The sequence below is a fragment of the Equus quagga genome, chromosome 5 (genome assembly GCF_021613505.1).
Source record: "Equus quagga isolate Etosha38 chromosome 5, UCLA_HA_Equagga_1.0, whole genome shotgun sequence".
In the NCBI taxonomy this organism is placed as follows: domain Eukaryota; kingdom Metazoa; phylum Chordata; class Mammalia; order Perissodactyla; family Equidae; genus Equus; species Equus quagga.
The window spans coordinates 63,308,050-63,329,934 of record NC_060271.1 but is presented as its reverse complement, the minus strand read 5'-3'; the positions used below and the strand labels follow the sequence as shown (position 1 = coordinate 63,329,934).

Genomic DNA, 21,885 nt, shown 5'->3' with positions numbered 1-21,885 from the left:
CATATGGTAACTCTTTGTTTAAGTTTTTGAGGAACTACCAGTCTCTTTCCAGAGTAACTGCACCATTTTACAATCCCACCAGCAATACATAAGGGTTCCAATTTCTCCACATTCTTGCCATGCTTGTTATTGTCTGTCTTCTTATAGTAGCTCTTCATTGTGCCTTTGATTCACGCTTCCCTGGTGGCTAATGATGTTGAACATCTTTTCATGTATTCCTAGGCCATTCGTATATCTTCTTTGGAGAAGTATCTATTTAAACTTTTGCTTAATTTTTTTTTCTTTTGTGAGGAATATTGGCCCTGAGCTAACATCTGTTGCCAATCTTCCTCTTTTTGCTTGAGAAAGATTGTTACTGAGCTAAGATCTGTGCCAGTCTTCCTCTATTTTATGTGGGACACCACCACAGTGTGTCTTGACGAGTGGTGCTAGGTATGTGCCTGGGATCTGAACCTGCAAACCCTGGGCTGCTGAAGCGAAGCGTGCAAACTTAACCACCAGTCTGGCCTCGCCTTTGCTTATTTTTAAACTGAATTGTTTTTATTGTTGAGTTGTAAAGTTCTTTTATGTATTCTGAATACTAGGTCATTGGCAGATAAATGATCTGCAAAAATTTTCTCCCATTCCATGTGTTGTCTTTTTACTTTCTGATGGTGTCTTTGAAGCACAAAAGTTTTTAATTTTGATGAAATCCGGTTCATCTGTGTTTTCTTTGGTTGCTGTGCTTTTGGTGTCATATCTAATGAGTCATTGCCTAACCCAAGGTCATGAAGATTTACACCTATGTTTTCTTCTAAGAGTTTTATAGCTTTAGGTCTTATATATAGTTCTATGATCCATTTAGAGTTAATTTTTGTGTATAATGTAAGGAAGGGATCTAACTTCATTCTTTTGCATGTAACTTTACAGTTATTGCAATGCTGTTTTTTGAAAAGATATTTCTTTTCCCATTCCGTTATCTTGGCACCTTGTGGTCAATTGACCATCCATGTGAGAGTTTATTTCTGGATCATCTCAGAGCCGTTTACACATTGTTCTCTCACCTGACATCATTCTCTCTCACTTTCTAAAGTCGAGTGCCCTGCTTTCTGCCACTTTTCCTGGCTAATTTATACTCATCCTTCTGGTCCTATTGTAAATTTTATTTCTTTAGAGATTCCTAATAATTCTCCAGCCCCTCCAAATCTAAATTAGGCTCTTTTAAAATGCTCTTTCATATTACTTTGTACTTTTTTATTATACTACTTTTTAATAATATGCTGGTGTATTTTAGTTTAACACTTTTTTCCGCCCATTAGGGCACTAACTTTATGAGAGCAAGGACCATATCCGTGTAGTTTGCTCTTATATTCTTGGTGCTCTCATTGTGCCTGTCGGATAAAAGTACTTATTGAAAGTATTGACAGGCAATATTTTATTGGAAACTACATATTTGTTTTGGTAGTGACTTAAGTTTCATTCTCCTTTCTATCTTAGGGCCATGAAATGACAAGCATTGGACTCCTCCTTGGTGTTTCTGCTGCTAAACTAGGTACCATGGATATGTCGATTACTCGGCTTCTTAGCATTCACATTCCTGCTCTCCTGCCCCCAACGTCCACGGAGCTCGATGTTCCTCACAATGTCCAGGTGGCTGCAGTGGTTGGCATTGGCCTCGTGTATCAAGGGACAGCTCACAGGCATACTGCAGAAGTCCTGTTGGCTGAAATAGGTATGGCGTTAATAGTGCTGTGTCTTCGTAAGCATACATTTCCCATTGCACAGGAACCAAGGTAAAAATGATAGTAAAATTATAAAAATTGAAAAATAGTAGCTTTTCTGAGGACAGGATGATGTGGTATTAAAACAAAAAACATAATAGAAAACTACAAGTAATGTTTTCCAAGGTTGATATTACCGTGCAGGTTATTAGTCTGCATATTTATTTGGTCAGCCCATTTTTGAGCTTCAGTGATCCCATTTAATTAAGGGGCCTCTGGTCTTAACCACATTCGTGAGCATGCTGTTTGTCTTGCTGTGTCTTTAGCAGGCAGAGTCTAAGGATGATCTGCACTTAAAATTTAAAGCTGCTTATTTATTTTGGTCCCTGAAAACACAGTGTTTATTCTATTGGACAACAGCACTTCCAGGAGAATGGAAGTGATTGACTCCTGCTTTCCTCCTTTACGTATTGGAAGGTGTGTTAGTGATGAAATGCATTTTCTGTTTTTAATTGAGTCTAAACTTTTTGGAAGTCTGTTTTACCTGTTATCTTTTTCTGACAAACGCAAATGCTACTGGCATTATTACTGTGTTCAGTAATTTAGGTATATACTTACATGCCTTGTTCTTTCCTTTTGTACGTATATTTCAGGGTATATTGTTGACAATATATTATTCTCTAGACTGATTGTATCAGTTAGCTATTGCTACAATAATGCTACATAACAAACAGCCACAAAATTGGTGGTGGTGCAGTGGTTAAGTTTGTACATTCCACTCCCCTGGCCCGGGGTTTGCTGGTTCACATCCTGGGTGCAGACCTAGCACTGCTTGTCCAGCCATGCTGTGGCAGCCGTCCCACATATAAAGCAGAGGAAGATGGGCACAGATGTTAGCTCAGGGCCAGTCTTCCTCAGCAAAGACGGGGAGGATTGGTGGCAAATGTTAGCTTAGGGCTAATCTTCCTCAGAAAAAAAGGCTGGCTTTTAAACCTTGTTCATCTACAAGGTAATTTAATATTCTTTACCTAAATCATAATGCTATATCATCATATAACCCCTCAGCCATAGCACATCTCTTTCATATTTTTTCTGGAGGATTTCATCTGGATTCACATGCATATGCTCTTTTATATCATTATAGTCAGAATGTGCATACTGTTTTTATGCTATCCTTTTCATATAGTGTCACAAATGTTTTTTGAAATTAATTTGTGTAATATCTCATTCAGTTGGTGTTCTATAAATTGCCTAATCATATTCTTATTTTCAGGACTTTTTAGGTTACTTCTGATTTTTTCCTGTTATACATATATATTACACTGATTAATTTTGTATAATATTTATTTTTTTCCTGGGGATAGAATCCCAGGAGCGTGAACTTTTTTTGGTTCACAAATATAAATGAGGGGTCTTTATATATAATACATTTTGCTGCCTTAAAGTGTAGGGTTAGAATTATGGAGTGCTCTTTTAAAAGTAGGAATTATACATTCAGCCAAACTTTTAGGATCAATACACGGAAATTCTCCCATAGTAGGGCTCAGTATTATATAGATTCAAAATATGTGTCTGGAAACATTATTTAACATGCTTAAAAACTTAAAGCAAATGTTCTTGCTGTCCATTGTTAGTATTTCAACATGTTTTCACCACATCTGATGAATGATTTGAAAACAAGAAAATAAAAAAAAATGCAAGAGATTAAAAATTGACTTTTCTTGAGCACCCGTCCCTTTAAATTTTTTTTCCTAAGTCTTGGTAATCTTTTTTTTAAATAAAATCCAAGATTTTACAGTATTTTAAAGTCACTGCTTTCAAATTGGCAGATAAAAGAACCATTTTGGGCTTTAGTTTATACTGAACTGACAGTTGTGGACACCATTTGTGATAATGTCATATCTTTCTGACTGGGGTTATATTGAACCCTTAGTTCTTATGTGACTTACTAGAAAGTTAACTCTAAAACTTTTATGAATTAGGATTTTAAGGAGGCAAGCTTGAACTGTGCTGTTTTCTGTTTTACAGGACGGCCCCCTGGTCCTGAAATGGAATACTGCACTGACAGAGAATCCTACTCTTTAGCTGCTGGCTTGGCCCTGGGCATGGTCTGCTTGGGGGTAAGACAGTCTGTGCCTTCCGATGCTTCAGTTACTTCATGTGCATGTTGAGACAAATAACCTTGACACTTTACTCTGAATAAGTACCACTCTGCCTGACTGTGACTTGACTTAACCTCATTCTCAGCTCTTTTTTCCTTCTGGATATTTTTCAAAGTGCTGATTTGGAAATGGAGAGAAATTGTAGTGATGAGTTGGGCTTTAAGCTTTCTTTCCCCCTGGCTTAGATATAAGTCTTCATGAATGAACTAAGGGAATGAAATTTCTCGAAAAGAGTTTGAGACGTAAGACGGAGAAGAAGTGACAGCTCACTCAGACAGAAAGCAAAATAGTGAAAATCTGTGTACGATGGGGAGCTTTAAGAGTCTGTAGTCATTGCTAGAGATAAACCATAACCTTCTTTTGGCACCCTGGTGTTCACTAGGTGTCCAGGACTGTTGTTGCCACAATAGCATTTGCTTTGTGACAGAATGCAGTATCTTTTTGACCCATCTTTAACACCATCCATGGGACATAGTGTAGAATTATCAAAAACATTTCATTAAATGACTATGTCAGCTGGAATGTGGGTCCTTGAAGAACCACCAGCATAGTGTTATACTGAAACTAAATTATATGAAGAAAGTTGACTGTTAGGTTTTTGACACTTCACATTTGACACATGGACTGAAGAGGCAGATGTTACAATGGAAAAGCATCATACTGGAAATTGGAACCTGAATTCTGGTCCTGACCAGCGAGTCATGACATTTAGTTGCACCGTAGTCTAGTGGTTGGGCAACTCCATAAGTTGTGGAGCCAAACTGCCTTCTTTTATATCCAGCTGTGCCACCTGCTAGCTTTGTAACCTTGGGCTTAACCTCTTTACGTCTCACTTTCGTCACCTATGAAATAGTAGCTATTTGATTATTGTCGTATTGAGAATTGTCGTATTAAGTGAGTTAATGCATGTTAAACACACAGAATAGTGCCTGCAACAGAGTAAGTGTTTAGTAAGTTATTTTTATTATTCTAATTATTGTTGTTGGAATAGTTCATAGGCACAGTAATGAAAGGATTCAGATGTTCATAGTTCAGGTGTTTCATTTATGTATGTCGTATTTTCTTTTTCTGTTAGTGCAGTTAACTGTGTATTGAAGCCTTTATGTATTTGGTGAAATGAAAGTACTAACTTGAACATATAAGTGTTATAATATTTAATGTGAATTATTAATAGCTTGAGTATTAACTCATGAGTAATAGTTATTTTAATTGGGGAAAAAAGCCCCAAATACCCTGCTTTGAAGTTAGTTCATTCTTTTATTTGTCATGGGTGTATGTTATGGATCTTATTCCATAAGCTTTCCTTTGACATGTCTGTTGTTTCATTTTCCAGCATGGCAGTAATTTGATAGGTATGTCTGATCTCAATGTGCCTGAGCAACTTTATCAATACATGGTTGGAGGTCATAGACGCTTTCAAGCAGGATTGCACAGGGAGAAACATAAGTCTCCAAGTTATCAAATCAAAGTAAGTACAAATCAAAGCAGCAGATCAAAATTCTGGAAGCTAAGAAGTTACTTTGAAAATAATAATTTTCATATGAACATTTGTAAATGTGTTAATTTTAAGCATAGGCTAGTATTCAGAAGCATTTTATAATAATTCAGAACTCTTTTACATGAAGAAAGTTTTCTTTTCATAGGAAGGAGATACCATAAATGTGGATGTCACTTGTCCGGGTGCCACTCTAGCTTTGGCTATGATATACTTAAAAACCAATAACAGGTAATACATCCCCTGACCCACCCTTCGCCATGACAATGACCTCAGTAATAAAACTAAATTATCGTAGTGTGTTTATTTCTTCTGTTCTAGATCAACCTGGTTTTAATTCTCTCAAATACCACAAGTTATATAGATTTTTATCAAGAAATAATGTATTTCTCTATTTTAATGATGTTTGACAATATAATTGCCAGTTTTTATTCATTTCTGTTTTACAGTTGATGTCTGTGACAAAAAATGCCCAAATTCCTTTTCGTTAATTTTGCATGTCATTATGAGGACTGGTTAAGCCAGAAATATTAGCATTCTATTCCTGGTTATTATTTATATAAATGGTTTCTACTTAGTTCAAGAGCTTCCCTAATGACCACATCATCTACTTCCCAACCCCCAGTAATTACTGCTAACACTTGAAACAGACCTTTGGCATTTGTTCTTTTATATTTTGTACAGAAGAGTAATCTGAGTAGGAGACATTAAACCGTCTTTTAAGTCTTCTAATTTAAAAAACACTTTAAAATTCAAGAAATTTTTCAATATTGTAAATTCCTCCTCTTAGAAAAAGTGAATGCAAAATTAACAAAGTTGTTAAAAACAGATATTTATTCATCTGTTATTTGGGTAAATATGTATGTCAGTGCTTCTTGGCACTGGAGATATTTCAGTGAACAAAATAAAACTAAAATTATCTGCCCTTGTGAACCTTCTGTTATAGTAAGAGATGTTTACATACATAATGAATATTACGTTTGAAGGTGTAGAGAACTATGGGAAAAAATAGGGCAGTGGATGGAGGGGGAGAAATGTTTGGAAATCTGTCTTGGAATTCTTGAGTATTTTGCCCTCTACCTGAGCAATAATGGTATCCTCCACCAACAGATCCATTGCAGATTGGCTCCAAGCTCCCGACACCATGTATTTGCTGGATTTTGTGAAACCAGAATTTCTCTTGCTTAGGGTATGGTACTTTGCAATTTTTCATTTCTGTTAACATAAGGAGTCTGTCATTCTCAAGTTTCACTTGCAAATATAAATATTTCTACAAGGGGAGCTTTTACTGCTAACCCATCGTGTATGTGTAATTGATAGTGTTCTTTTGAAATTTCTCAAATAGAACCCTAGGAATGCTGCTGGAAAGGCAACCAAATTGATACCTAATACTTGGAGTTGACATTTCAGCTTCCCACATTATTACTCGAAACTTCCTGTCAAGTGACAACTGATGGGGCTTCATTACTGCTTTATTTTACATTCTTTCAATATTATTAAGGATGCAATATTACTATTAAGGGTATAATTAATGACATAACTGACATAATTGCCTGTTTTTCCCTCTGTAGTGTTTAAACTTGAATGTTTTTAGCATATGAAAGCCTTTAAATTTATGTCAACAGAGCTATGATTCTTTTCTTTGTGATTTTTGTTTCATGGAACAGGTTTTTAAAAGTCCTCTCCAACTCCAAATTTCGTGATAATCAATTCAATTTTTTGTTGTTGTTAAAATCTAAATCTTCAGTTTATTTTAGTGAGTAGCTTAGGTTGATACTGTATACTTACTTTATTTTTCAAAACTGCTGTCAGTTGGGAACTGATTTTTAAATTATTCTATTTAATATTATTGTTGTTATAGTCTGTGAACTTTGCCTGCTCTAATTAGTTTTATCTGTTTTACATTTTTTAAGACTCTTGCTCGATGCCTGATTTTGTGGGATGATATTTTACCAAATTCCAAGTGGGTTGATAGCAATGTTCCTCAAGTAAGTAAATATAATAAATATTGTTATATCTTTAATAGCATAAAATTATGATTTCTTATGGGATTTTCCAAAACCCTATGAAATGCTTTTTCTTCTGAAGGTGCTGTTGATGATTATGGTATCTTTTGAAAACATAGGAACTTTCATTTTAAGATCGTATGCTGACCACAGACCACAGCCTCCCCTTTCAGCCTCAGATCCTAAGAAATTGTAGTTTTAAAAATTAAATATACCAAAGTACCCTAAACAAGTATTTTTGACATTTTTATCCTAATTAAGTACACATTTACCTAAGATGCTATTTTACTTTGTGACAATTTTAGATCTCCTGTATAATAATGTGTTTTAATTAGTTTATCGTATATTTATCCAATAAGCCAAATAGTTAAAAATAAGCAGACACTTTCGTGAAAACTCCAAATGAAATATCGTAAGTAAATATTGCCCTTTAATTAACTCACCATGTCTGATGGTCTCAGTTCCTTTTTATTTATAAAATAAATCTATTTATCCTTGAGAATGCTAGAGAGTTTCCCCTGATATTTTAATAAGATAAATTTCAAAATAAAGTTTGAAAGAGCTTTATACAAACACCCGTAACACCAATTAGATTCTACAGTTAATGTTTTACTATATGGAGTTGTTTAATCACATGTCTATTAGTTTCTTCTCTATCCAGTCCATAACCTTGTGATGAATTTCAAAGTTAGTTGCAGTTAGTAATATACTTCTCCCTAAATATTTCAGCATGGGTATTGTTAACTAGAATTCAGTATTTATTTACATTTTTTTCTTTTTAGGATAAAAATTTATATACAATGAAATGCACAAATCTTAAGTATAGTATTTGAAAAGATTTGCCTAATGCGCGTGCTCATGGAAACAAATCTCTGTCAAAATGGCCAGAAGTTCTCTCCTTCCTCTTTGTAGTCAGTCCCTGCCCTCACCCCCCACCCTCAAGGCACCAACGTTCTGGTGTTTTCCACTTTGCCTGATGTAGAACTTTGTATTAATAGAATCACATACAGTGTATACCCTTTTGTGTGAGACTTCTTTCACTCAGCATGATTTTGGATATTGAATATATCAATAGTTCATCCTTTTTGTTATTAAGTGGTATTACATTGTGTGAATATACCACAATTTCTTTTTCCATTCTCTTTTGTTGGACACCTGGACTGGTTGCAAGTTTTAGCTATTATGAGTCAGAGTACCATAAATATTCTTGTACACATATTTTTGTGAACTGATGTTTTAGTTTCTCTTGAGTAAATATTTAGGATTGGAATTACTGAGGCATGGAGTAGCTGATGTGTTTAGTTTTATAAGAGTGGTAAACCTGTTCCCAAAGAGCTTGTACTGTTTTACACTTTGACCAACAATGTATGAAGATGCTGGCTGCTGCACATCTCACCAATATTTGGTATTGTTAGTATTTTTAATTTTAACTCTGCTGGTAAATGTCATCATTGTAGTTTGTTTGCATCTCCTTGCTGGCTAATGATGAGAGAACCTTTTCATTTGCTTACTATTCCTTCACATATCTTTTTTTGTGAGATGTCTGTTCATATCTTTTGCCCATTAAAAAGAATTATATTGTTTGTCTTTTTATTATTGAGTTACCAGAATTATTTTTAAATTTTTTTGAGGAATATTAGTCCTGAGCCAAAATCTGCTGCCAATCATCCCCTTTTAGCTCAGGAAGACTGGCCCTGAGCTAACATGCATGCCTGTCTTCCTCTACTTTGTATGTGGGATGCCTGACACAGCATGGCTTGACAGGCTGTGTGTAGGTCTGCACCCGGGATCCGAACCAGCAAACCCTGAGTCGCCAAAATGGAACATGCCAACTTAACTGCTGCGCTACCAGGCCAGCCTGAGTTACTAAAACTTTTTGTCTGTTCTGGAAACCTACCCTTTGTCAGATGTGTTTTGCAAACATCCCTCCCAGTCTGTGGTTTGCCTTTTCATTTTCTTAATGATATTTTTGATGAGCAGAAGATGTTAAATGCTTGATAATGTCTAATTTATCAGTTTTTTATTTTATGGTTACTGTTTTTTGTCATGTGAGGCAAACGTTTGCCTAACCCCAAGTCCTGAAGATACTCTCTTATGCTTTTCTCTAAAAGCTCCAATGTTTTAGCTTTAGGTGTATAGTTCTGTAATCCATCTCAAAGTAATTTTGTTTATGATGTGAGATAGGGGTTGAGCTTTGCATTTTTTAATAATAGGATATTTAGTTGCACCAACACTGTTTGTTGAAAACACCCTCTTTTGCCTGTTGAATTCCTGAGGCTCCTTTGTCAAAAATCAGATGACCATGTAAGTGTGGGTTTATTTCTGGACTCTGTTCTGTGCCTTTATCTATTTCTTGATCCTTATGCCTGTATCATACTCTCTTGATTACTGTACCTTTATAGCAAGTCTTGAAGTCAAGTAGTTCACGTTTGCCAATTTTGTTCCTTTTCATGATTTCTTCGAATACTCTAGGTCCTTTGCATTTCCATATAAAATTTAGAATCAACTCATCTATATCAATATAAAAGTCTGGTGAATTATAATTTAATTTGGGTTAAATCTATAGATAAACTTGTGGAAAATTGATACGTAAATATTGAGTTTTCCAGTCCAAGAGTATAGAATCTCTCCATTTATTTAGGTCTTCTTTAATTTCTCACAGAAAGGTGAGGGTCTTGAGCAGCTTTTAATAACTTTATTCCTAAGTATTTTATGTTCTTTCATTCTACAGTAAGTGAAATCTTTATGTAGAATTTCGTTTTCTAGTTGCTTGCTGCTATACAATTGATAGAAAATATGAAATTTGTATATTAACCTTTTAACTTGTGACATTTAAATACATGTTAGTTCTTGTAGTTGTTTTGTAGATTCTGTGGGATTTTCCATGTAAATACTCATCTTCTTCAAATAGACATTATTCTAATTCTTACTTTCCCATATTTATGCCTTTTATTTCTTTTACTTAGTTAAATGGTAGGGTCTTCAATACAATGTTGAACAAAACTGAGAGTAGGCATCCTTGCCTTGATTCTGGTGTTAGATGATAAGTGTTCACATTGAGTATGATTTTAGCTGTAGGTTTTTTAGATGCGTTTTATCAGGTGTTGAGGAAGGTTCCATCTATTCTTAGTTTTCTGAGTTTTTATCATGAATGGATGATGAATTTATCAAATGCTTTTTCTGCATTTAAGATTTTTCTGTATTTTCTAATTGTGCATGTGGTATTTCTTTCTTCTTTTATTATGGTAAATTGCATTGATTGGATTTTGGACCAAGGAATACAACCTTGTATTCCCAGGATAAATCCACCTTGATCCTTATTTATTATTCTTTTTATATATTTCTGTATCTAGTTTGGTAATAATTCATTTGTAATTTTTTAGTATCATAATGTATGACACTGTAATTTTCTTTCTTCTGTTTTTCATAATATCTTTGTAAGATTTTAATAGTAGGATTATGCTGGCCTCATAAAATGAGTTGGGACTGTTCCTCTGTTTTCTGAAAGAGTTTTAATATTGATGTTTTTCCTTCTTAAATGTAATGTTTGATAGATTCGCCAGTGAAACTTGAGATGTTATCTCTTTGTAGGATTAGTTTTGTAATTTTTTTTGCGAATTTGTAATTTTGGTTACATAGTTGATTAATAGATAAAGGCTGTTCATATTTTCTGCTTAATTTTGTGGCGGTTTTAAGTTGTCTTTCAAGAAATTTGTTTATTTCAGCTAAGTTGAATTCGTTGCCGTGAAGTTGTTCATAATATTTCATTATTATCTTTTTAATGTCTATGGGATCTATATTAATAACCTCTTTCATTCTTCATACTGGTAGATTTTTTTCTTTATTGGTCTAGCTAAGGGTTCCTTCATTTTGTTGTGCTTTTAAAGAAGTGATGTTTGCCTTTGTTCATTTTCTCTGTTGCTGACCTGTTTTCATTTAGTTGATTTCTGAGCTTACCTTTATTGTTTCCTTCCTTCTATTTGCTTTGGGTTTACTTTGCTTCTCTTTTTCTGGAGTCCTATTGTAGAAGCTCAGGTCATTGCTTCCTAGACTTTCCTTGACTAATACAAGCATTTAAAGCTATAAAGTTCTCTATAAGCATTGCTTTAACTGCATCTACAAATTTTGATATGTTGTATTTTTATTATTTAGTTTGAAGTATTTTCTAGTATCCCTTATAATCTGTTCTTGACGGATAGATTTTTTAAGTGTGATTTTTAATATCCAACTATTTGCATTTATTCTGACCTCATTATTGTTATTCTCTTCTAATTTAATTTTCTTGCGGTCTTATTGAAATTTCTATGACCCAGCATATGGTCTATCTTGGTAAAGTTCTGTACATACTTAAAAGGAATGTATATCCTACATTGGTTAGATGCAGTATTTTATAAATTTGAGTTCTTTCAAGGTGGTTAATAGTGGTGTTTAGATCATCTGCATTTTTACTAATTTTTTAAAAATCTGGTCTTTATGTGTTAAAGTCTCTTAGGATGACTGTAGAATTGTCTATTTTTCCTTTATTTCTTTAATTTTTGTTTCATGTATGATGAAACTCTTAGTAAATTTAAACACATTTTTGATTGCAACGTGTTCCTGTTGAATTGACAGTTTTATCATTATGAGCTGTCTCTTTCTTTCTGTGATAATATTCTTTCTCTTGAAGGCTACTCTGTTTAATGATATGGTAGTCATTCTGGCCATTTTGTTTGTTTCTGTTTGCATGATCCACCTATTTGTTTTGCAACCTGTTGGTGTCTTTATGTTCAAAATGTATTCTTTCTTTTTGCCAAGGAACAGTCGCCCTGAGCTAACGTCTGTGCCAGTCTTCTCTGCTTTATATGTGGGTCGCTGCCACAGCATGGCTGACAAGTGGTGTAGGTCTGCACCCAGGATCCAAACCTGTGAACCAGGGCCGCTGAAGTGGAGCATGCTGAACTTAACCAGTCTGCCATGGGGCTGGCCCCAAAATGTATCTTTTATAGACAGCAAACGCATACAGTTGGATCTTGTGTTTTATCCATTCTGACTTTTTGCCTTTTAATTGAAAGTTTTAGTCCCCCTTAACATTTATCTTTTGCTAGATTTTTGTTATTTCTGGTTATCTCCATTTGTTCCTAAAGATTCGTGTTTACCTCTGATGTCATTTCCTTTCAGGCTAAAGAAATTCTTTCCTTTTTATAAGGCAGATTTACTGGCAGTGAATTCTGTTTATTTTCTTTTAGGCTGAGACTGTTTTAGTATGCGTTTGTTTTGAATGGTATTTTTGCTAGTTAGAGAAATCTGGGTTAGTAAGTGTTTTGGAGCCCCCAAAAGCATTCCCAGGTTTGATGATTCATTAGAAGGACTTTATAGGACTCAATATATAATCATACTCATATGATATATTACAGTGAAAGGAAACAAATGAAAAGTAGCAAAGTGTAAAGGTGGATGGAGCAAAGTCTAGAGGAAACCAGGCTCAAACTTCCAAGAGTCCTTTCCCCGTGGAGGCACGTGGGACACAATTCCTTCAGTATCAAATTGTGACAGCATATGTGAAGTGTTATCTACCAAGGAAGCTCATTAGAGAGTCAGTGCCCAAGGTTTTTATTTGGGGCTGGTCAGATAGGTGCACTCTGTCTAGCATGTACCAAAATTGCAGACTCTTAGAAGAAAGTATGTATTAGTGTAAACCACATTGTTTGTACATATAGTTAAGGCACAGTAAGCCACCCTTGTCATTTAGGGAAAATTCTTTATGAATGTAGGAAACTCTGCCATTCAAGCTTCCAGATGCCAACCAAGAGCCAACCTTGCAAGCAGGTCTTTCTTTGGATAGCACTCCTAGGCCTGCTGGATGAACTCTTTCCTGCATAAGGAGATGGTGGTGGTTTTTTGTTCCTTTGTTTTGAGCACATTATAGATGTTACAGTGTCTTCCATTTTCTGTTATTTCAGATGAGAAGTCATTGGAATTTTACCTGTATGAAATGTGTCATTTAGTTCTTTAGCTGATTTTAAGATTTTTCTTACTTATGTATAGTTTTCAGCAGTTGACTATGATGTGTTTAGTTCTGGTTTTCTTTGTGTTAATTCTTGTGGAGCTTTTTGAATCTGTAAGTTTATGTCTTTCATTAATTTTAGGGGAATTTTAGCCCCTATATCTTCAAACATTATTTTCTCCTCTGTTCTCTCTATTCTTTCATTCTTGGCCTTCAATTATATGTATGTTAAAACCTTTGGAAATCATCCCAGAGCTCCCTGAGGCTCTCTCTATTGCCTTTTATTCTTTTTTCTCTCTTTTCTACAGATTGTGTAATTCCTGTTGATCTCTTTTTATGTTCACTGACTGTTTCTTCAGGCATTTCCATTTTCCTGTTAAGTCCATGAAGTGAATTTTAAAGTTTCATTTATTGTACTTTTTAGTTGTAAAATTTGCTATTTTCCTTTTTTATAATTTCTACTTTTTCCTGATGAGATTTTCAGTCTTTCTGCTCATGATGTGCATCCTGTCCTTCACATCCTTCTAGTTGTAAGAGGTGTAATAAAATCCTCTTTTAATGCTAACAGTACGATCATTTCAGGATTGTTTTCTATTGTTTTTTCTCTTAAGAATGTGTTGCATTTTCTTGTTTATTATTATGTTAAATAATTTTGAATTGTATCTGGGACATTGTGAATGTTGTCTTTTGAAGATTCTGGATTCTGTTGTATTCTTCTCCAGAGTGTTGATGCATACATACATAGATAGATGTGTGTGTGTGTGTGTGTATTTATGTATACACACATAAACAAATACATTTTGTTTTAAAGCAGGCAATTAATTTACTTGGAATCAAATGTCAAACCTTGTCTCTTGAGTGCCAGCACTAATTTCAGTTCAGTTCTTTTATCCTGTGGGCTGTGAGAGTCTGCCCTGCTCATGCATGGTTCATGAGTTAGGCAAACATTCGCACAGAATTTATACACAGCATTTAGACCATGCCTCTGCGGCTCTGTTCTTTACAGTATTCGTTCCTTACCTTCTTGTGGCTGTGGTTTCGTAAGCTCTGTATTCTGGTTGCTTAAGGCAGAAAAAATGTGAGTTTTTAATTGGAGTTTTAGCTACCCTTTATGGCACAGACTATCACCTGCCCTCAGGCCAGAAGCCATGAAAAAGGAAACTTTCCCAGTGGTGTACCTATCTTCCTAGTGTCATCTGCCCTCTAGAAACTGCCTGCTTTCGATTGATCTCTGGTGCCTTTAGATCAGGCGTGGGGGAGCTACAGCCCACTTGTTTTTATAAGTAAGGTTTTGTTGGAACACAGCCATGCCCATTCGTTTACCTGTTGTCTGTAGCTACTTTTGTGTTACAACAGCAGATATCAGTAGTTGCTTCAGAAACTGTATGGCCTGCAACCCTAAAATGGTTACTCTCTGGCCCTTTAAGGAAAAGTTTGCTGACCCCTCCCGTGGTATTTGGTGTTTATATTTTGCCCAGAGTTTATACTTGTTGTCTGCAAGAGGATCAGTATGATAGTTTATTTATCCGTTACCTGAAGTAAAACTCCTAGGGGCTGACCCTGTGGCTGAGTGGTTAAGTTTGCGTGCTCTGCTTTGGCGGCCCAGGGTTTTACTGGTTCAGATCCTGGGCACAGACATGGCACCACTCGTCAGGCCATGCTGAGGTGGCATCCCACATGCCACGACTAGAAGGACCCACAACTAAAAAATATCAACTATATACTGGGGGTATTTGGGGAGAAAAAAAGTAGGAAAAAAAAAAAGATTGGCAACAGTTGTTAACAAGCTCAGGTGCCAATCTTTAAAAAAAAAACAAAAAAACACTTCTCAATTCTTAAAAACAAACAAACAAAAACATTCCTAGATTTGTTTTTTTTGGGGTTTTTTTGAGGAAGATTAGCTCTGAGCGAACATCTGCTGCCAATCCTCTTCTTTTTCTTTCTTTCTTTCTTTCTTTTTTTTTTTTTTGCTGTGGAAAACTGGCCCTGAGCTAACATCCCTGCCCATCTTCTTCTACTTTATATGTGGGACGCCTGCCAAAGCATAGCTTGACAAGTGGTGCGTGGGTCTGCACTATTGAACTCCGAGCCGCCAAAGCGAAATGTGTGAACTTAACTGCTGCACCACCAGGCCAGCCCCCTAAATTTGTTTTTATTTGTTTAATTTTTCGGGTTTGGTAATCACTGATGTGAAACAGATCAGGAAGAGTTGTTTTAATTGAGTCAGCCATTTGTCACCAAAACTTAACTCCTAGCACATTCTGATGTCAAAGATGTCAGTTCTTTTTGAATGTGCCCTTTAAAGTGTATATTGTAGGATAAAATTATACGTTTTCTTCCATTCCTTCATTCAGCAATTATTTGTTGATCCTTTGCAAATACAAGACGCCATGCTAAATACATTTAACATGTGTCTGACATGTAGACTGCCCTCAGGAAACTTTAGTTTACTACGTTTACTAACTTTAGTTTACAAAGTTAGATTAAACACGTATACAGGTGACTGTATTCCAAAATGGAAAGTGAAAATTCATGTCAAAAAGTTCTCTTTTTAACTTTTGTGGAAATATGGTCCTTGGACTTTTAATATAAATTTATCTTTCTGGCATTTCTTTTACTTCAGACTTAATAATTTTAAATTTGGTCTTTATTACTTCAGGGATCCCCAGATAGAACATATAACAAGTTCACAGTTTATCACTCTCCACTTTTCTCCTAGTTCTCACCCACTCATTTCATTGACTCCATAGCAGGACCTCTTGTAGGGAGCAACCTAGCATCAAAAGGGGAATTAAAAAGGTCACTTTGTAAACTGCTTGTTTGTTTGGACTAAAGGCATGTATAAAATAACAACAGCTAGCATCTTCATCGTGCTTTTTCTGTCATTAAAACCTTTTCTGTGTACAGCCTCACGTCATTCTCCTATGCAGTGCTGTGCTGTAAGTTGTTCAGATGTTTCCCCCAGTGTGTGGGTGGGAATGATGTGCTATTTTTGATAGTCTCATTGATGCACAGACATACAGGTAATGAACTCCTCAAGGTCAGTGGTGTCTTTTCTGTCTTTCATTCCTAACAGTTGGCACATAGTAGCTAGAGTTCAGTCCATCATTGTTACATTAAAAGAGGACAGACTGGTCCAAAATCATCCAGCTGGTAAGAGGTGGGGTAAAACTGAAACCAGCTGTTAGGACTTCAGAGCTTAAGAGTTTTGCGTTGGACCCTGTACAACATAGAGGAGTTTGGTGGTCTTTTCTTGTTCATTTCCTGTGTGCCTAAGCTTACCCTTAAGGGCTTACATCTCTCCTTTTGATTACTCCTTGTGTCTTTGATTTTTTTTTTTTAAACTTTAGGGGACCAGATTGAAGAGGGGTTTTCCCTCTCACAGTTATTTATCACCCAAGTTCTTAGTGATCTCTTAAATGGTTTATGATCAAGGGTGGTGTTACTTATGATAGGGGTGGTACACAGATCAATGATAGTAACAACAACAACAGCTAACACTTATAAATGACTTACTATGTACCAGGCATTAATTTTAAGACCTTTGAGTAGATTAAGTTCTCTAATTCTCGTAGAAATCTGGAGCAGTCAAGAAACTTGCCTCTGATCACAGAGCTAGTGTGTGGCCCTGCTGGGATTCGAACCTAGGCCTTCAAGCTCCAGGGTACATGCTGTTTTGAAGACACAAAGCAGCTTATAAATACCTTCTGTCAAATTAGAAATATTTTACTCCTGTATGATGTTACAGCTTAACACTTTAATTTATATGAATGTTATAACCAGGTAATCCATGTATATATGAATTACTCACTTTGGAGTTATATCAGTTTTTCAGAATGTCACTCAATTTCTGAGTAAATAACATTCAAAATTAAAAATAAAGACTGGAGAGGAAGAAAGATGGAAGTAGTTATCAGCCTATATTACACAGTCAACGTAATTGGTTACCTCACTGAGATTATCAGAGAGAAAAGGTATTTCAAGTTTTTTGATTTGGCGATATTCAGTACGTAAGAAAATTGTATCATAAGTGCCTTCTGAGTATTTATTGGTTTATTATAGAAAGCATCCTCAAAGCTTATTCTCCTGAGCAGTCTTCTAAAAACAATTATAAGTAAATTTTCAGAATTCTTCTTCTATGTACTTGCATTCATATGTTTAGAAAATATATAGCTTTTTCTTTTTTGTTTTTTTTTAAGTGGAGAAGATCAAATCCATTCTTGGTTGTTAAAGCTAGATATCCTCTGTATGTTTTTTTGATAAATTCTTCTTCACCACCTATACTAAAAGGAAAGGGTTGTGTTTCTAAACGATCGTTACAGGTTAACATATTGATAGTTTAGTTTAGCTTGGGTAATTAATCTAGTGACTAACCTCACCGCTGTTAGGCTTAATGCTAGAAACATCCCATGAATAAGAAGTATATGTTTCTGATTAGAATTCCAATTGCTTTCTTTTCTCGTGGGATGCTTCCCTGCACCCATGCCCTGCCTCTGCCCTCTAGCTGTCATCTTTGCATTTCAGTTCACTGGTGTGAAATGTTATTACTCTGTTACTGATTTAGAATATGCTGAAGTCCTCCACGTTATCTTCATTCACTCCTGTTCAGTTATTGTTCTTATTTGGCCCATCTTAGATTTGAAATTGGTTTGCATTAAATGTGATTAAAATATAGGCTTTTGAATGAAAGGGTTTGATAAAAACTTATTTTATGTAAATATGGCCATTTGATAAGCAGTATGTTATTTTTCAAAACATTAAATATTTGTAACTTGAATACTAATGTCCCAGTATTCTTGCTTTCTGTCTTGACAGATTATAAGGGAAAACAGTATCTCTCTCAGTGAAATCGAATTGCCTTGCTCGGAGGATTTGAATTTGGAGACTTTGTCGTAAGTCATGAAATGTCTAATACAAGTGAGCTATCCTAGCATCTGTCGGAGGAATGAAGTCTACTGCGTAGGAGCAAGGCTGCCCTTGATTTTAGTAAATCTGAATCCCCCGTATTTCTAACCATTGTTTATCAGACGGTCACGAAGCTGATTTTTTTATTGTTTTTTGTTTAGGTCTCAGAATTGTAGAGCTCTTGCCCTCAAAAAACAATGTCAGAGATTTAATTTGTAGATATGCCTCTTTTATCTTTTCCATTTTTAAGAAACATTGGCAGTGATTTTTAAAAATTTTATTCTTATGTTGCTTATGAACTGTACTATCAAGAGGCGCACTGTCAGGACCACACGGTGCTCTGCTGAAGAAGACTACTCAGAAGTCTGCTGACTGATAGAGACACAGCTGAGCTTTCCCAGAAGAATAGGAACTAGTTTAGAGAACAGGAAGATTTATATTTTTACCCTAAGGTAATGGTAATAATGGATTTTAAAGCAAAATCATGCTAGTATTAAATTTCTTATAATCTGTTTGCAGGCAGGCACATGTCTACATCATTGCAGGAGCCTGTTTGTCTCTGGGTTTTCGATTTGCTGGCTCAGAAAACTTATCAGCATTTAACTGTTTGGTAAGAAGTGTCTTAGTTTACTCTGGTTTTTGTTTGTTTGTTTTAACAAAGCCATAATATACTTGTTTTAACTTTAAATTTTTCTCTTGTTTTTCCAGCATAAATTTGCAAAAGATTTTATGACGTATCTGTCTGCACCTAACGCTTCCGTAGTAAGTCTTTGTATGATGGTTCTTGGGAATACAATTAAACTCAAAGAAAATGCACTGATAATTTCATTACTTGTGTGTTGTCAACTATCTCTGTAGTTTGAATTTAGAATGGGAGATTTGAAGTTTTCACTCATCTTTGTATTTTTGTTCTGGGATATTAATAGGTGAGAATATGATTACCTTTGAAGGATGCCCAATGTCTGATTCTTATGATGAGAGAATAAATAAGAAAAGCCATATCCTTCATGGATTGTCATGCCATGTGCCATTCTCTCTCAGTACTGAGTATTGGTAATTGCCTTTTGAAAAATTAGTACTTAGTAAAAATACAGTTGCTTTTGAGGCAGTGCTGCCCTCATGACAGGAAGACTGCATGATTTTATTTCCTGGTAAAAACCATACAGATTTATGCAATATTATTTATAATATGAGAAAATTGGAAAAATCAAAAATTCTAAAAGTTAAATAAATTTGATTATGGTGTATACACACATTATTATAGAATGGAGCTATCAAAATCATATTCTACAAGAACTTTTTATGAATGAAGATTGGTTATAATATAATAGATTAAAAAGGTTAAAAATGTGTATAGTAAATATCTCAGTTTCATTTGAAAGAAAAAATACAGATATGGGAAAAGATTTGGAGAAAAAGAAAGCCAAAGTGTTTACAGCAGTTCTCTTTGGGGGTTAGTATTCCGAGTGATTGTTATGTCCTTTTTGATACTTTATTTTCTGAATTTTTTACATTGAACTTAATTTCATAATCAGGGAAAATATTTATTTTTACAGATTTTGTAAAGTTATAAACTTAGTCTAATGGCCAATTTGGTTTTGATAATAAAAAAATGTAACACAACAGTTGCAGATTTTATAAAGTTATAAACATTTATAGTCTAATGGCCAATTTAGTTTTGATAATAAAGAAATGTAACACAGCAGTTTCAGTAGGTCATGTTTTCGCATTTCCAGACAGGTCCTTACAACCTGGAGACTTGCCTGAGTGTGGTGCTGCTGTCTCTCGCCATGGTGATGGCTGGCTCCGGGAACCTGAAGGTTTTGCAGCTTTGTCGCTACTTGCACATGAAAACAGGTGGTGAAATGAACTATGGTTTCCACTTAGCCCATCACATGGCCCTTGGACTTCTCTTTTTGGGAGGAGGAAGGTAAGTATATTTTCTCTCAATGGAAAGATCTCATGAGCAAAATCTGTTAACAGTGACTTATTTTGATTTTGAAGATGCGTGAAAATCTAGGGGCATTATTACTAGTTAACCATCAATTTATGCCCTACTTAGAGTTATCGTCCTCTGCATTTCTCGGAAGAGTCTGTACTCGCTTCTTCAGGGACTACCTCTTGTTCCCCACTATTTAATGACTTTACCCTTCTACTAAACTGCTTTCTCGTAAAGGTCACAAACATGATCAGTCACCAAATCCTATGAGATTTTCTTAGTTTTCAACTCTACTGCTCTGTTTCCAGCATCTGTTATTCCTGACTACCTCAGCCTTTTGTAAGACTTCCTGGCTTTTAATGATTTGTATTGAAAAAAAAATAGACATACAGAAAAGTGTACAAATCATAGGAGCATAGCTCAATGACCTGTCTCCAATAAGAAAATCTGGTACCATGTAGATCGAGATATAACTCAGGACAGCCGTCTCCTGCCCTGCCGTGTCCCTCCCAATCACTATTACTTTACTTTACTTCTATCCAAAGAGAGCCACTATTTAGTTTTAGAACACCTTAGACTAGTTTTGCCTGTTTTGGAATTCAAGTGGAGTCATCCACTATGTATCCTTTTGTACCTTGCTGCTTTTGCTCAGCATTATGTTTGTGAGATTTATCCATGTTGCATGTAGCAGTGGTTTATTCGTGTTTCAGTGCTATTGAATTCCATTGTATGGTTATACTACAGTCACTGATCTACTCTGCTGTTGATGGGTATGTTTGTTATTTTTAGTTTGGGGTTGTTATGAATATTCTTGTACGTCTTTGATTTTGTTGTATATAGCTCTGTGAGTGGATTTGGGTCATAGGGTGTATATAGATGTTCAGCTTCAGTAGATAATGCCATCATTGTTTTATAAAGTTCCAGTTAGTCCCCATCTTTGTCAGCATTTATTATTGTTAATCTTAATTTTAGCCATCTGGTAGTAGTATCTCATTGTGGTTTTAATTTCCATTTCCCTGAATAATGATATTTAGCACCTTTTTGTGTCTTTAATGGCCAACTGGAAATCTCTTTTGTGATGTCTAAATCTCTTGCTGCCCGTTTTCATATTGGTTTACTTATTCTTAAATGTTTATTTGTGGTAAAATACACATAACAAAATTTATCATCTTAACCATGTTTAAAGGTACAGTTCAGTAGTGTTAAGTATTGTTCACATAGTTGTGCAGCCAATCTCCAGAACTTTGTTATCTTGCAAAACTGAAATTCTATATCCAACTCCTCATTTCTTCCTTCCCTCAGCTCCTGGCAACCACTGTTCTACTTCCTGTTCCTGTTAATTTGACTGTTCCATACTGGTTTATCATTATGATCCCCAGACCTTTGTCAGTTTTGTATGTTGTAGTTATCTTCTCCTACTCTATGACTTGCCTTTTAACTCTTTTAATGGTGTCTTTTGATGGGCAAAATTATTAACATTTTTCTTTCATGGTTTGTACTTTTTTGTCCTTCTAATGAATATTTCCTTACCCCCCCCCCCCCATGAAGATATTTTCCTTTTTTCTTTCTAGACATTTTTTTAGCTTTTCCATTCACATTTTGATTTCAAATCTACCTGGGACTTATTTTTCTGTGTTTTTTCCCCAATTGATGCCCCACTCTTATTGAAAGGTTATCTTTTCTCCACTGTTCTGC

General features: G+C 35.2%; 1 protein-coding gene across 4 annotated transcripts in view; it reads left to right on the top strand.

The window, feature by feature from the left end:
- The window catches only part of ANAPC1 (anaphase promoting complex subunit 1), a 109,399-nt gene that overhangs the window by 57,407 nt on the left and 30,107 nt on the right, over window positions 1-21,885 (top strand). For all 4 annotated transcript variants that reach the window (XM_046661405.1, XM_046661403.1, XM_046661404.1 and 1 more), the window contains 10 exons: window positions 1,477-1,711; window positions 3,729-3,820; window positions 5,196-5,330; window positions 5,506-5,588; window positions 6,468-6,546; window positions 7,271-7,345; window positions 18,162-18,238; window positions 18,771-18,861; window positions 18,960-19,013; window positions 19,988-20,181. In XM_046661405.1, coding sequence (XP_046517361.1) covers window positions 1,477-1,711; window positions 3,729-3,820; window positions 5,196-5,330; window positions 5,506-5,588; window positions 6,468-6,546; window positions 7,271-7,345; window positions 18,162-18,238; window positions 18,771-18,861; window positions 18,960-19,013; window positions 19,988-20,181 — 1,115 coding nt within the window. The remainder of the gene's footprint in view (window positions 1-1,476; window positions 1,712-3,728; window positions 3,821-5,195; window positions 5,331-5,505; window positions 5,589-6,467; window positions 6,547-7,270; window positions 7,346-18,161; window positions 18,239-18,770; window positions 18,862-18,959; window positions 19,014-19,987; window positions 20,182-21,885) is intronic.